We start from the raw sequence: 14154 nt of genomic DNA on the forward strand, positions 1-14154 counted from the left end.
GCGTAAAAGTGGCATTGTATAGCAATCATGCTGGTACATTGTTCATATACATTCACTAACAGTGCCGCTCGGATGCGTGAAATGGTGAAAGCGTGGATCTACAGGTAGATCCGTTACACTGCAATGCCAGTCAGTCTTGATATATAACGGTCTGTACCATCGGTCCCTATAAGCGCCTCATGCAATCACGTAACCAAATCACTCAACCATAAGACATACACACCACAACTTCTCAGACCACAAGTTAAAAGCATAACAACAAAGATGACGACGCCCACACCACGCACACTCTCCTTCCTGGAAACGCTGCCCACGGAACTCATTGGCCTCATTACAGATGCCCAAGATTCACAAGGCCATAACCTCAGCAAAACGGACCTTGGGAATCTGCGCCTTGCCAGCCGCCGCATGCAACAGGCTACATTTCAAAATATCGCCAAACGCGCTCACACCACCCACAAGTTCATGCTTTCACGAGCGAGTATACAGTATATGTTGGAAATTGGCAACGACGAATACGCCAGCCCGTACGTGCGTGAGATAGCCATTGGTCCTGAGCGGTTGAATCCAAACTTCGAAGCTCTCCTGGAGGACATGGATGAAAAAGTCAAGGAGCACTGGCTCGAGTGCTTCAAGCCTGTATACGATAAGCTTGTCAAAGAGCAACAGGAATTTGTCACTAGCGGTGACATGTCCCGTATGCTTTCGGAAGCTTTTGTCAAGTTTCCCAACTTGGAGCGTGTTCGTCTTGACAGCTACCCTCTCGATCCAGTTGGGACATACAACGATGCCACAATCACCGAATGGACCGTGGGCTGGGGTGCAAGCTCGCTGCTGCAGGAAATTGGCTACACCTCTCAGTATATCTACTAGGATATATATGGGTGGCCAGGTCCCCGCGATGCCTTGGCTAATCGGTCCAGGTCCAACGAGTTGCACAGCCACTATGAATTGGTGTTCAAAGGTTTAGCCGCCATCAAGGATAAGTGGTGGATTTGGATATGAGCTTGCATACCATCGGTGGTGAGCGTTTGTCAAAGCCTTTTGATGTCAATGGACAACATTGGCTTGCTATTCGTGACCACGTGCGCACAGTTAGCCTGGCACGAGCGCTGAGCATCAACCCAGCCGACCGACAGAATGTTCCCAATCAAAACTGGGTAGTATCGTTCCTGTCTGGCTGTTCAAAGTTGGAGTCGTTGCATATGAACAAAGTGGAGCCTAACTGGCCCTTCTTCAGACTGAACTTCGACAGCCTTCGCAATATAACTTTGAAGAACGTGCGTGCTCCGGGTATCGGCTTTCACAACTTTATTGTACAGAATGCGGGCCTTCTTGAAACCATCATATGCAATTATGTCATCTTGAAACGCGAAGTCGAGGGCATGTTATACGATCTATGGTATCGGGACGTCAACCCCAGAGCTGTATCTTGGCTCAAGGTCGTCGACATTCTGGGCAGCATTCCTTATCTGAAGAAATGCCACTTGTCCGAGCTGATTCAGATGGAAATTTCGCCAGTTTAGTCAATAGATTAATCGGTTTGACTTCTTTGGTCGTTTGACGATCGTGAAAGGCCCAGAAGGTCTTTATTCGCGACAATTGGACGGATCCGCATCGGTTCAGCTCTCTGGGCCTGATTTCAAGACTGAATTTGGAGCTTTCGCGGTGCGCATGACGCTTATCGATGCTTCGACAAGTGGCTTTCTTGCACAGCGGGAGAATCAATATACCCCAATGCTCAAGCTTTGGTTCCCTGAGGACAACAAGCAACTCGAGATTGGCCCAAATGGCGAATATCTGTTCTCATGTCTCAGCCTTGACGATTTCCCTCTTTTGCGAAACTAGACTGGGGCATTTGTGATCATAATGGTGTGAATATCAAGGTATGGCTGCCCAATGGTTTGCCATCTTGGAGGTTGGTGGTGGGAATATCACCCACTCTATCCCGGCAAAGGCCGGCTCTAGTTCTATTTGCTTAGATTTAGGATTCTTTCGTCTCGGTGTTTATAGGATGTTGTAGAATATAGATCTTGTTCTTCTGAATCTCTAATTGTGCCATATGAAACGAATATGCGTGCGAGCTACAACAGCACATCAGTTTCCTTTATCGCGATGCAGAGAAGCATTCCGTCGGGTCTCGATGTGCATTGTTTGAAAGCTAGTGCTTTGCATCGGTCCCGAAGGGCCCCGAAGGGCGAACAATATCAAAAGCCATGGAGATCCATGCAAGTGTACTCGCAACATGTCATGCAACCTGCGGAGAGAATTGCGCCTATTCTTAGGAAGCTGAGAGTGACTAAGGGGCTGTCAATCGCAGCCTGTCTAGGTCCGATTTCCAAGTGCTCTGAGAGCAGATCGCACGCTAGCAAAGGGTAAAGGCCGACGATAGCCACGGAGGTACTATGTAATTGCCCGTCAAGTCACAAAACGTGTGTGCTAGAGTACAATACAGCCTCAACACCAGGGCTGCTGGTCTGAAAGTACAGTGATGCAGACCAAGGAGCCGCAAGAAAGCCGCCAGAAGGTCCCACTCATTCGATGAGTGGATCCGGCCGACCCCAGAGGTGGAGCGTAGAAGCGACCGGTGGCCTTGTCCGCACGGCTCAGAGTGATTGTTGAGTGTCGTGACCAAGTGTCCACGGGCTTGGCGACAGCGTCAAGGATCGATTGCAGATAAGCAGACTGAGAAGGCTGACACCGAAACTTCTCTAGCGGCCCTTGGTAGAGAAAACGGGTTGATGACAAGCTTTGCCGTTGGAGCTGGACCAGTGACGCGCGAGGTGCATGGACAGTGGCAGCAACAGCCTCGCCTTGCAGCCAGAAGGCAAAAGCCAGATCGGAGTGCGTTGAGGTTGATGGAGGAATGCCATTGGCAAGCTTCACAACGGCGTCGTGGAAGGTTATGACGTTGAAGTCTCTCGCCTTGGGCAGCGTGGTGGAACTTTGTCGGCTAGTCGGCATACAAGTCTTGCCGCCGAGAGAGTAGCGGGGATTAGCGGCTTGGGCGGAGCGGAGAAGCTTGGTCGCCTGCTTCCTACGCCACCACCAATTCGCCGTTTCCGTTCACCTCCTACCCCGCTGTCGTCATTGCAAAGACCGAACCGATGGAGAGATTGTCGACAATGTGCATCCAGATGTCTGCACTATACAGTGTCCTCATGGTGTATGGATGAGCGAACGCAGCAGGTGGAGAAGATCGCTGGTACCGCATATCATACGCATCACTTCGACCAGTCTTGGGCAGGATGTGACGTCTGCCGTCTGCTCTTAGTCGTTGAACCACACATCCTGAGATGGTTCTTACTGCGCCAAGCAGCTTGCTATCTCGGTTCTTGGCTGGCTATTGTGTCTGTGCCACCGGAGTTCTCAGCCATGGGGTTTAAAGCGATCAAGTCCCCCGAGTCTAGACGGCTTGTCTCCAGCCAACTTCCTCCTAGCCATCGAAACCAATCGCTATGGGTAAGAAGCAGCCTTCACTCGAAGGCCACAAGTCGGGCCAGGGCAACGACCCTCTCTCCAAGCCCGCCCATGCCCTCACCTTCCAGCAAGTCATCGAGGAGTGCAAGTGTAATCCTGATGATGGGTTGACCACATCCGAGGCGAAGGCACGACTCGAAAAACACGGCAACAATGATCTTGGTGAAGATGGTGGCGTGTCTGCACCAAAGATTTTGCTGCGTCAAGTTGCAAATGCCATGACTCTGGTATGCATGCCGAGTACCCGAGATCAGGAATCCTTCTAACTCGTCACTTTCAGATTCTCATCGCTGCCATGGCCGTCAGTTTTGCTATTCAGTCTTGGATTGAGGGTGGTGTAGTAACTGCCATCATCATCCTGAATGTCGTCATTGGTTTTGTGCAGGAGTTCAATGCTGAAAAGACAATGGACTCTCTTCGATCTCTCTCTTCGCCGACCGCATCTGCTGTTCGAGATGGAAAGACCGTAACTGTACCTACAATAGAAGTAGTACCTGGTGATTTGGTTGAAATGAAGACAGGTGACACTGTTCCAGCTGACGTCAGGTCAGTTCCTCTGTACGCGCATTGCAATACCCCGCTGACTTACTTCGCAGAATTATTGAAGCAGTAAACTTCGAAACTGACGAAGCCCTCCTTACCGGTGAATCGCTTCCTGTCTCAAAAGATGGTGATGCCGTCTTCGACGAGGAGACTGGCCCTGGCGACCGCCTCAACGTTGCATACAGCTCCTCTACAGTCACAAAGGGCCGCGCGCGTGGTGTCGTCTTTGCTACTGGAATGTACACTGAGATTGGTTCCATTGCCATGTCTCTGCGCCAGAAGGGCTCCCGCGTTCGCGAGGTCAAGCGCAAGCCTGATGGTAAGGCGAAGCCCCACCGATATGCTCAAGCTTGGACTTTGACCGTTGGTGATGCTGTTGGTCACTTCCTCGGTGTTAATGTTGGTACTCCTCTTCAGAAGAAACTCGCTCGTCTCGCTATCCTCCTCTTTGGTGTCGCTGTCGTCTGCGCCATCATCGTATTGGCTGCCAACAGCTTTTCCAACAACAAGGAAGTCATCATCTATGCTGTGGCCACTGGTCTTAGTATGATTCCCGCTTCGCTTACTGTCGTCTTGACGATCACAATGGCCGCCGGTACTAAGCGCATGGTGCAGCGACATGTTATTGTCCGCAACCTGAAGTCTCTAGAAGCTCTTGGCGGTGTCACCGACATTTGTTCCGACAAGACTGGTACCCTGACTCAGGGTAAGATGGTTGCGAAGAAGGCCTGGATCCCTGCGAAGGGCACTTATTCTGTTGGCACCTCCGACGAGCCTCACAATCCCACACTTGGTTCTCTATCGTTCAACCCTAAACACCCACGACACATTGATCCCGACATCGACGAGAAAACGGAGACTTATGAAGAGCTTTTGGCCGACAATCCACACCTGGTTGAATATCTCAAGGTCGCCTCCCTGGCTAATTTGGCCAATGTTCATCAGACTAGCGAAGGTGTATGGAATGCTCGTGGTGACCCAACTGAGATTGCGATCCAGGTCTTCGCTTCTCGCTTCAAGTGGAACCGTCTTGAATACACTACCGGTGACAAACCTGCCTGGAAACAGCTTGCTGAGTTTCCCTTCGATTCTGACGTCAAGAAAATGTCTGTCATCTTTGAAGAAACGGCCAGCTCCAAGAGATACGTCATGACCAAGGGTGCCGTCGAGCGAGTTATCTACTCATGCACACACGTCTTCAACGGCGAGGAGGAAGGTCCTGTCGAGCTCGATGACGACTACCGCGAGGAAATATTGGCCAACATGGAGTCCCTCGCTTCACTTGGTCTCCGTGTCCTCGCGCTTGCCAGCAAAGATTACGACGGTCCTGCAATCACCAAGGGCGAGGAAATCGACAGGAAGGCTATTGAGGAGAACCTGATCTTCCGCGGTCTGGTAGGTCTTTACGACCCTCCGAGACCTGAGACTGCTGGATCCGTTCGCCAGTGCCAGAAGGCTGGTATTGAAGTCCATATGCTTACAGGTGATCACCCCGGAACTGCTCGCGCTATCGCTGCTGAAGTTGGTATCCTACCATCAAACATGGCTACTCTCGCCAAGGAAGTCACAGACGCAATGGTCATGACCGCTACCCAGTTTGACAAGCTCACCGACGAACAAGTGGATGCGCTTCCGTTACTTCCATTGGTCATTGCTCGTTGCGCGCCTAACACCAAGGTCCGCATGATCGACGCTCTGCACCGACGCAAGGCTTTTGCCGCCATGACTGGTGATGGTGTCAACGACTCTCCGTCTCTCAAGCGCTCCGATGTTGGGATTGGTATGGGTACTGGATCTGATGTCGCCAAAGATGCTTCTGATATCGTATTGACTGATGACAACTTCGCCTCCATTCTCAACGCCATTGAAGAGGGTCGCCGCATGTTCGACAACATCCAGAAGTTCATTCTTCACTTGCTCGCTCAGAACATCGCCCAAGCTTGTGTCTTGCTCATTGGTCTTGCGTTCAAGGATGAGAGTGGCTTCTCCGTGTTCCCTGTCTCACCTGTCGAAGTCATGTGGATTATTATGGTCACCTCCAGTCTACCTGACATGGGTCTCGGTTTCGAGATCGCAGCTCCAGATATCTTGTCCCGACCTCCCCAAAATGTAAGTCTCAGATATATCGATGCTGCAGAGAAATGTGTACTAACACTTCCCAGCTCAAACGTGGTGTCTTTACTATCGAAGTTATGGTCGATATGCTTGTCTACGGTCTCTGGATCGCTGCCCTTTGTCTGGGAGCCTTCTCCCTCGTCATGTTTGGATTTGGCGACGGCAACCTCGGGATAAGTTGCAACGAATCTTTCAACCCAACGTGTGAGACTGTTTTCCGCGCCCGTGCCACAACTTTTGCTTGCCTCACTTGGTTCTCGCTCTTCCTTGCGTGGCAGATGTTGGACATGCGCCGCTCATTCTTCGCGATGCAGCCACACTCCAAGAAGTACCTCACCCAGTGGGCCATCGATGTGTGGCGCAACAAGTTTTTGTTCTTCTCGATCATGTTCGGATTCATCACGATTTTCCCCGTTCTGTACATTCCCGTCATTAACGACAGAGTGTTCAGGCACAAAGGTATCAGTTGGGAGTGGGGCATCGTCTTCGTCGCTACCTTCCTCTTCTTCCTCGGTATCGAGACCTGGAAGTGGGGCAAGCGTGTCTTCTTCAGGAGGCGTGAGGCCAAAACCGGCGGTCGACGAGGCTCGATTGACCTGGAACAGAAGGTGTTTGAGCGATACCTTAGCACAGCTATCAGCACTGATGGCGACAGTGATGAGAAGAGATGATTCCACGAATGATGCGTTTTCTCGTGCCAGCAGGCACGTCATGATAGTATAGTTTGTAGCTCCAGATTGAGGAACAAGGCCATGGCAGGAAATGTGTCTTGGTTCGAACGGGAGTTTTGCGTTGCATGGCTTGCGATACCTATTTGCCTTAAAGGCTGCTTCTTATGAAGTCGGAAGCTTTCCTAGTTGTTAGATACCTCTCTGGTAGTAATAAGATACCTCTGAATGCATACTTCGTTCAATTGCATTGTTGCACGATCTTGACAGGCACACAAGGCCATTGACCTTACGAACTGCGCATTGCTTTCATGGCTTCCTTTAAGGGCTACAATTAGTTCGCAACAGCAGAGAGATCGTTTGATAAACTTATGCCTCCCATTCGCACTCCAGACTTGGTTTCCAAAGCCTAAGGTCACCTAAGGCCATCCCACCTCCAGCCAGTGCCAACGATGATCGGCCCACTCCGCCTGTGCCAGGCATTTCCGCTCCACTGCCGCCGAGGCCGAGAAATTCAGTTTTGCCGGCACCAAGGCCGACACTCTCGGCCTTGCACTAGCGCCTTTTGTCTAGCTTCATGCATTGCATCAGCCCAGCCTTCCTCACTATGTAAGCTCATTGTCGGCGGCTCTTGATAGGTATAGTGTGATGGCTGCCAATGTAGGTCGCGTGCGGAGAGTTTAAGAGATAAGCGGATCCAGATGGGATGGCGGGGTGGTTGGAGCGTGTTGGGATAGGATCCGACTATCATGCCTGGAGATGCGCATTGGAAAAGGCTCAAAGCCCCTCGAAAGATCGAATACCGGTACGCAAAGACGTTTTGATTGTGCTCAGTCCGGAACCAATCGCATCCGAGATGTGAGCGCTGTCAGCAAATGGACGCGCGGAGTGTGTTCTGGGTTGATGTACCACGCTATGTATTTGGATTACGTTTGTGAACAGCGTGCAACCCACGTTTGTCTTCCATCCGCTAAGTCCGTTAAGTTGGTAGAGATGACAAAGCGTGGCTGTGGAGGCTGACGGGTCTATCCAGTCCAGTTTGTGGTGGTCATACTTCTTTGCGGGGAAGTCCTACTCACGTTAGTAGTTCCAGATAAGACCGAGGCGGGCACTTGGAATTGTGGCTATAACATGCGTATACGCGGCTCTAAAATTTCGTTCCTCGTTTTTAAACTGATCGCTGTTACAGTATCTCTACATGCGCATGACTGCGCACTGGATGATCGATACCGTAAGGCGAAACTGCACATCACATCGTGCCGGCGCTCCCGGTTACATCCTGTAACAACCATTTTCCCTCCCCAAACTCCGTTCCACGGACCAACTCCACAAACGCAGTTATGCCTGCGATGCCGGCTCATGTCGATGTGATGGCGCTCGAAGCGCGAGAATGGCGTAATACTGTAGGCCAATCTGGGATGACGCCAACAGCCTTTGCGTTCCTCATTCCTGTCTTCTTCCTTGCTGTGGCAGCACCATTGTAAGCTTTCTGATCGTCCTTGGTACCTGCGTTGTGATCTTGGGACGAATGGACTGACGATGATCAGTCTTTGCGTGTTCTGCATGCGGAAAAGACGGCAGACACCGCTTGTAACTAGACCTGCCACTAAGGTGAAGAAACCTGCGCTGCGACGTGCGGAGGCGAGGGAACGGTTGAACGAGGTCACGGAAGTGTCGACTCTAGCGGCCAAGCCAGACGCAGAGCGTTCTGGTAATACTGAGAATGAGGCGATGACAGAGAGCAGTTCCGTAATGGAGCGAGAATGGTGGGTACAAAGAATCTGGTTCACAGAGTCGTGTGCTAACAAAATCTCCAGTGCGATATGTCTCTCCGCTTTACACGCTCCCGCGCCGCCCGAGCCCGTGAAGCTCAGCGATGCACCTATTACCGATGAAGCAGCGAGACCACCATCAGTGAAGGATGAAGCAACAGCAGACGAGCCTGAGACCATTCTTAAGTTGCAAGTCTGTCAGCACGAGTTCCACGCTGAATGCCTCGTCTCGTGGTTCGTGCTTCGCAAGACAAGTTGTCCAATCTGTCGCGCAGTTTACTATAGCAAAGAGGCCATGCAAGCGCTTGACGAAGAGGAGGCGGCGCAACTCGCTGCTGTTGCACCGGCACCAACACCAGCGGAGCTAGAAGCACAGACTCCGGCACCAGAGATCAGGAATTGGCAATATTTTCTGTATGGCCATAGTGTGTGGCATCGGGGAAGAAACGCAAATGCGAACTCAGCCGCGGTGGAGATGCAACCAACGCAGCCATCGACAGAGGCAACGCAACCATCGACAGAAGCACTACAGCCATCAATACAGGCTGCAACACAAGAGACAACACAACAGTCAGTTGCACAAGCTGCACCACAATCACGTCCATCGCTATGGCGGCGCTTGCGTGGAGAGTTATAGTTACGAATTAGTGATCGAATGAATTTGCAAGGCGCGTATGACGGACGGAGGCGTAGTACGGTAGCTTATCATTGAGGGCATTCTTAGGACGAACTTGATGATACCTAGATACCCAAGTCATTATAACAGCAATTCAATTTGAAACAAAGAAGAACATGAATTGTTCCATGCTATGCGGAGAAAATCTCTACAAGTATTGCGTAGATGGTGTGAAGCTGTGCCCATTGGCAAGAGCCCTATGTACCGGTACCTGGTTATCCGGAAATGCTTGGCGGCGCAGTTTTGCCGATCGGCTTTTCCGAGGTAGGGTTGATTCTCACCTCCGCCATTGTCGCATTGGACACTAATCTCCACACAAAGGGCAGTCATGGATAGTAGAAGCACCGCTCAGGGCTCACCCGAAAACGTGGAAAGTAAGGCGGAAACCAAGTGGACACCGGCCAACGCCCACGGTACTGCTACAAGCGGGCCCACGAGCGCAACACGACCGGATGAGCCAGGCAGTCAGCAATCACCACCAGCCAAGAGAAGAAGAGAGCAGAGAGAAAGGACACGAGTGAGCAGAGCGTGTGACCGGTGTAAAAGGTACAGAATATCCTGGATAGAAGTACTGTCTCATGTTTTGACAGTTGACGTTGCTTGCGTACTCTGCCTCTGGCTCACGTGCTTCATGAGGATGCTGATACACAGATAGGAAGAAGACGAGATGCAGCGGCAGATGTCCATGTGCCCTCTGCCAAAAATCTGGTCTACCATGCGAGTTCACAGCATCGTATACGCGAGGTAGACTCCCATCAGTCATTGTAGATGAGACCCCCATGACTGCAGAGAACGATGGATACAGAACTACAAAGTCGGTTGAGCCATCGGGGCATGATTCACTTGCAATTCCCACTCCAAGTCTTTCTTTCCAATATCCACGTATTCATCCATCGCCTACTGTGGATCAACCAGCAGTTTCCAATACTACAGAAAGAGTCGAGGCCTCGGATGGATTTGCAACGCGAGATCCACAATCAAGAGGCTCGCCCGAACCGGCACAAGGCCAGACAGATTCGCAAGGTCACTATGTCGGCTCGTCATCTGCAGCATCCTTCCTGCTCAGGATCCAGAAGCGTCTTCACCAAAACTCTTCTCTTTCCCACGACTCCAGCATTTTCACTTTTGGCGATGCACCACTACCAGAGTTTGATCCTTCTTTCTTTGTACTCCCGCCAAAACCTGATGCGCAGCGGCTAGTCGAGAGGTATTTCGATTATGCAGCGCCGACTCACCGTTTCCTGCATCGACCAAGCATTGAAAATCTCTTGGAAGAGTTTTATGAGACACAGGGTGAAATGCGAGGGCGTGAGGATAGCAAGGCGAAGGCTGCATTACTGATGGTGGTGTTTGCGCAAGCACAAGCGTATATGCCACCTGGGAGCACCATACAAGAAAACAGGTCAGTATCCGTATCTTTGTTTCGATACGCGTGCTCACAGGCCATAGTGCACGATATTTCTTCGCCGCTGAACACCAGCTTTCCAAGGAACGTGGTGCCGTGCGATTAGCAAGTGTACAAACACGGCTACTACAGTGCTTCTACCTTCTTACGCAATCTCGCATAAACCACTGTTGGAGTCTCTTTGGGACGTTGTCGCACCTCGCGTTTGCTATAGGACTACATCGTGGACGGAGGTACGACGTCTCAAGTAGAGGTAAGGTCGATTACATCGAGATTGAGAGTCGTCGTCGGCTCTTCTGGTGCGCATACTCCTTGGACAAGTATCTAGCAGCTGCGCTGGGAAGACCACGCACGTTCAAGGATGAGGACATAGATCAGGTCAGTCAACAGCAATATTCAGCCATGATTTGCACTGACTTTGCCTAGGAGTTACCAACCATCGTCAACGACAACGATCTTCATCCGACCCACATGTCACCAACATCTTCCAAGTCACATTCCATTATGATGGGCCCCGTGGAACACATCAAGCTCACACGCATAGTTTCTCTTGTGCTTCGCGATCTTTACTCCATTCGACCACCGAGCCTTACGCTTCGGGTAGAACTTTCTTCCAAGTACACTAATGATCTACACGCATGGCGGCACTCCCTGTCTCGTTTCTTGTCAGATCCAGCTGATGGAGGGGGCATTGATGGACATCTCCTGATCCCCATATACCAGCGTCAACGGAGCGTACTGAATTTGGCCTACTATCACGCCATAATCTTGATCCACCGACCTTTTCTGCTCCGCGACTTCGCAAGTTTGACGCATATGCCTACGAATCCCGCATGGGGAAATAGTGCTGGTATCGATACGAGTACCAATGTAACGACTTGTCTCGAGGCTGCCATGAATATTGTTCGAGTCGTAGACGATGTCTTCACATCCTCTAACCTCTTCCGGTCATTCTGGTTTACACAGTATTACGCCTTCTGTGCAGTCGTTGTATTATACATTTACCGTATACAGCAACATCTAATCACACCAGGACGATGTGAAAACTACTTTGCAGCAGGTCAAAAGTGTCAACGCCAACTAGAAAGCGTAAGCGGAACAGATTGTCTTGCTCAGCGTTACTGTCTGGTTCTCGAAGAACTCCGTGTCGAGGCTTCGCGTACAAGTGGCCGGCTATCCAATGCTAGCGAGACACCGATTCCGTTAGCTGCGGATAACGCTCCGACATCTGGTGATGCTGCATTGCAAGACACACTGCTTCCGGTCTCTACAACGCCACAGACGGACTCTGCGAGCCCCGGCATGGGCGCTTTCTACAATGCGACCAATGTACCTCCGACACCCGAGAGTGCTGGTTTCAACTCCAATTTTTTCGCATCAAACAGCGTGATGGCGGATCTGACCAGCTGGGGTCAGTTCGACAGTCTAGTGACGGCAGGTATCGGGATGTTTGATGCAGGTTTTCAAGGAGATAGTGGAGCCAGCTTTGGCTTTGGGTTGTAACTATATCGATAATCATCTCCGATACGTCCGGCCATCACTTCCGACTCGAAGCGTACGCACGAGAAAACTTATCGCCACAACACGTCAAGTTATCATCGTTCAGACCCCCCGATACTCTCCCGTTCAATATAGCGAAGCCATTACATTCAATCTGAGTGCACAGCCTTTGCGCACAAGCACAGTACTAATGCTACAAAGATGAACTTGCTTCTCCGCGCTGCTATTTCGCGCCGGCTCTGTTACTGGCCTACCGATCACGCCACTTCCTCAATATGGATACTGAATGCAACCACCTTACACAAACGAAGCTTTGTCGCCTACAATTTCGGCTATTTTACTGAAGTTCCACAGGAGTACAAGTCCTAAAAAGGGATTTAAGTTGTATAGGAGGATATTCCTAAGTCTAGCAGAAAACAAGGCTTTCTTGAGAAGCTTTCTACTAATATACTATATAGGTATAGTTCTAAGGTCAATTTACTACAAGGAGGAAGACGGTTATTCTAGGGTAAAGGGCTAAAGTAGTCTAACTAATCAAGAAGTTCACAGCTCACGCATACTTACCACAGTATGCTATCTAGCATGTAGAAGGCCATTGATTGGTAAGGCCTCACTCCAGCTTGCCCGTCTGCATACACAATAGGGTAGTACACAGTGTGTGCCACAGCAGTAGAATCTCAGTCCACCGTATCCGATTTGCGCTTCGCGGATGTGAGCACGAGTCGTGGTCCGCGGCTTCAATCGCTCAACGATATTTCATTGGCCGCACATGCCTCCTCACAGTCATCAACCATTCATTTCAAACCCTACTGTCGAAAGAGACGTTGGTCGAGAGTGTCAGCGTCGAGACACCGGTGAGTCGGTAAGTCGGTGAGTCGCAGACCACAAGCAATCCTACTATGCGGTACTTGTTCTTCTTCCAGGAACGCCAACAAAACACTAAAGTTCAGAGTTTGTAAGGGTTTCCGAGCCGTTCCGAAGTCAGTAATATCCCGGCCATTGGTCGACAAACTTTCGCTAACAGGCTTAAATCTGTAATCCAGATTCGGCAACGGGAGCGATGTTCTGGTCCGCTCCGACATCCTCTCTACGTCGGCATACAACAACACAACAACGTCCACCGTTATATAACAGTTGTCGATAACTAAATTCAGTCCAAACCATACAAATCACAAAGACACAGTTTCAATTCTCCTAAACCAATCAAACCTATCCATCTTCTAACCCTTACGCACATCTTCACAACCCATCACACCCAAAATGGCACCCATCCGAGTAGCGATTTACTTGTTCCCCAAAGGCGATGTCCTCGATTTCACTGGACCCGCAGAAGTCTTCTCTGCTCCTCCTCGCGACTTTTCCGGCGAACCCCCTTTCCAAGTAACAACCTTTTCCCATTGGAATCCCGTATCCTCCGCCTGCGCGGCCCTCACCTACGTCCCTCAAGCCACATTCCAAGAAGTCGCCTCCAAGATCGAAGAGTACGATATTCTTGTGATTCCCGGCTCCGGAGAGGACACTCTCGAAGCTTTGATCGCGTCGCCAGAGGGCAAGGAGCTCACCGCCATGCTGCAGAAGTTTGCTGCCACGCCGCCACGCCCAGAGGTTGGCAAGCGGGTGTTGCAGAGTGTGTGCACGGGTGCTATTCTGCTCGCCGCTGCAGGTGTGTTGAAGGAGCGCAAGTGCACAACACATCACCTCAGCTTCAACAAGCTGCGCGAGATTGCGGATAAGGCTGCGGGTGGTCCCTCGAACATTCAGATCATGGAGGAGTTGCGCTGGGTTGATGGAGGCTTGAATGACAAGGGTGTCAGAATCGTACATGCTGCTGGTGTGAGCTCGGGTATTGATGTTACAGTCTGGACTGTGGGTCACTTTGTTGGACCAGAGCACCAGAAGTGGGCGTCTGAGTTTGTGGAGTTTGAGCAGAGGGACGCAGCGTGGGGCAAATAAGTTTAGGCATGCATTGGAGTAAGGAGAAATAAAAAGGAAAAT

General features: G+C 50.8%; 8 protein-coding genes across 8 annotated transcripts; 7 read left to right on the forward strand and 1 right to left on the reverse strand.

The window, feature by feature from the left end:
• Positions 1-264: 264 nt before the first annotated feature.
• IAQ61_004822 (uncharacterized protein) lies at positions 265-873 on the forward strand (the record flags this gene model as incomplete). Its single annotated transcript, XM_003839432.1, has 1 exon — positions 265-873. The coding sequence occupies one exon, from the start codon at positions 265-267 to the stop codon at positions 871-873; it is 609 nt and encodes a 202-aa protein (XP_003839480.1).
• Positions 874-1001: 128 nt separating this feature from the next.
• IAQ61_004823 (uncharacterized protein) lies at positions 1002-1526 on the forward strand (the record flags this gene model as incomplete). Its single annotated transcript, XM_003839433.1, has 1 exon — positions 1002-1526. The coding sequence occupies one exon, from the start codon at positions 1002-1004 to the stop codon at positions 1524-1526; it is 525 nt and encodes a 174-aa protein (XP_003839481.1).
• Positions 1527-2457: 931 nt separating this feature from the next.
• IAQ61_004824 (uncharacterized protein) lies at positions 2458-2964 on the reverse strand (the record flags this gene model as incomplete). Its single annotated transcript, XM_003839434.2, has 1 exon — positions 2458-2964. One exon carries the CDS (start codon positions 2962-2964, stop codon positions 2458-2460), a length of 507 nt encoding a protein of 168 aa, XP_003839482.2.
• A 389-nt stretch (positions 2965-3353) lies between these two features.
• IAQ61_004825 (uncharacterized protein) lies at positions 3354-7041 on the forward strand. The gene is made up of 4 exons (XM_003839435.2): positions 3354-3707; positions 3761-4026; positions 4077-6132; positions 6186-7041. The coding sequence occupies exons 1-4, from the start codon at positions 3459-3461 to the stop codon at positions 6807-6809; spliced, it is 3195 nt and encodes a 1064-aa protein (XP_003839483.1). The 5' UTR covers positions 3354-3458; the 3' UTR covers positions 6810-7041.
• A 514-nt stretch (positions 7042-7555) lies between these two features.
• IAQ61_004826 (uncharacterized protein) lies at positions 7556-9215 on the forward strand (the record flags this gene model as incomplete). The annotated part of the gene is made up of 7 exons (XM_066096511.1): positions 7556-7611; positions 7749-7789; positions 7840-7941; positions 7996-8037; positions 8145-8286; positions 8354-8572; positions 8624-9215. 7 exons carry the CDS (start codon positions 7556-7558, stop codon positions 9213-9215), a joined length of 1194 nt encoding a protein of 397 aa, XP_065953829.1.
• Positions 9216-10033: 818 nt separating this feature from the next.
• On the forward strand, positions 10034-12162 carry IAQ61_004827 (uncharacterized protein; the record flags this gene model as incomplete). The annotated part of the gene is made up of 3 exons (XM_003839436.2): positions 10034-10656; positions 10704-11037; positions 11086-12162. The coding sequence occupies 3 exons, from the start codon at positions 10034-10036 to the stop codon at positions 12160-12162; spliced, it is 2034 nt and encodes a 677-aa protein (XP_003839484.2).
• A 766-nt stretch (positions 12163-12928) lies between these two features.
• IAQ61_004828 (uncharacterized protein) lies at positions 12929-13290 on the forward strand (the record flags this gene model as incomplete). Its single annotated transcript, XM_066096512.1, has 3 exons — positions 12929-13021; positions 13120-13139; positions 13203-13290. 3 exons carry the CDS (start codon positions 12929-12931, stop codon positions 13288-13290), a joined length of 201 nt encoding a protein of 66 aa, XP_065953830.1.
• A 129-nt stretch (positions 13291-13419) lies between these two features.
• Positions 13420-14112, forward strand: IAQ61_004829 (uncharacterized protein; the record flags this gene model as incomplete). The annotated part of the gene is made up of 1 exon (XM_003839439.1): positions 13420-14112. One exon carries the CDS (start codon positions 13420-13422, stop codon positions 14110-14112), a length of 693 nt encoding a protein of 230 aa, XP_003839487.1.
• Positions 14113-14154: the final 42 nt, after the last annotated feature.

This window comes from Plenodomus lingam (assembly GCF_022343315.1).
Source record: "Plenodomus lingam strain CAN1 chromosome Unknown contig_19, whole genome shotgun sequence".
Lineage (NCBI taxonomy): Eukaryota > Fungi > Ascomycota > Dothideomycetes > Pleosporales > Leptosphaeriaceae > Plenodomus > Plenodomus lingam.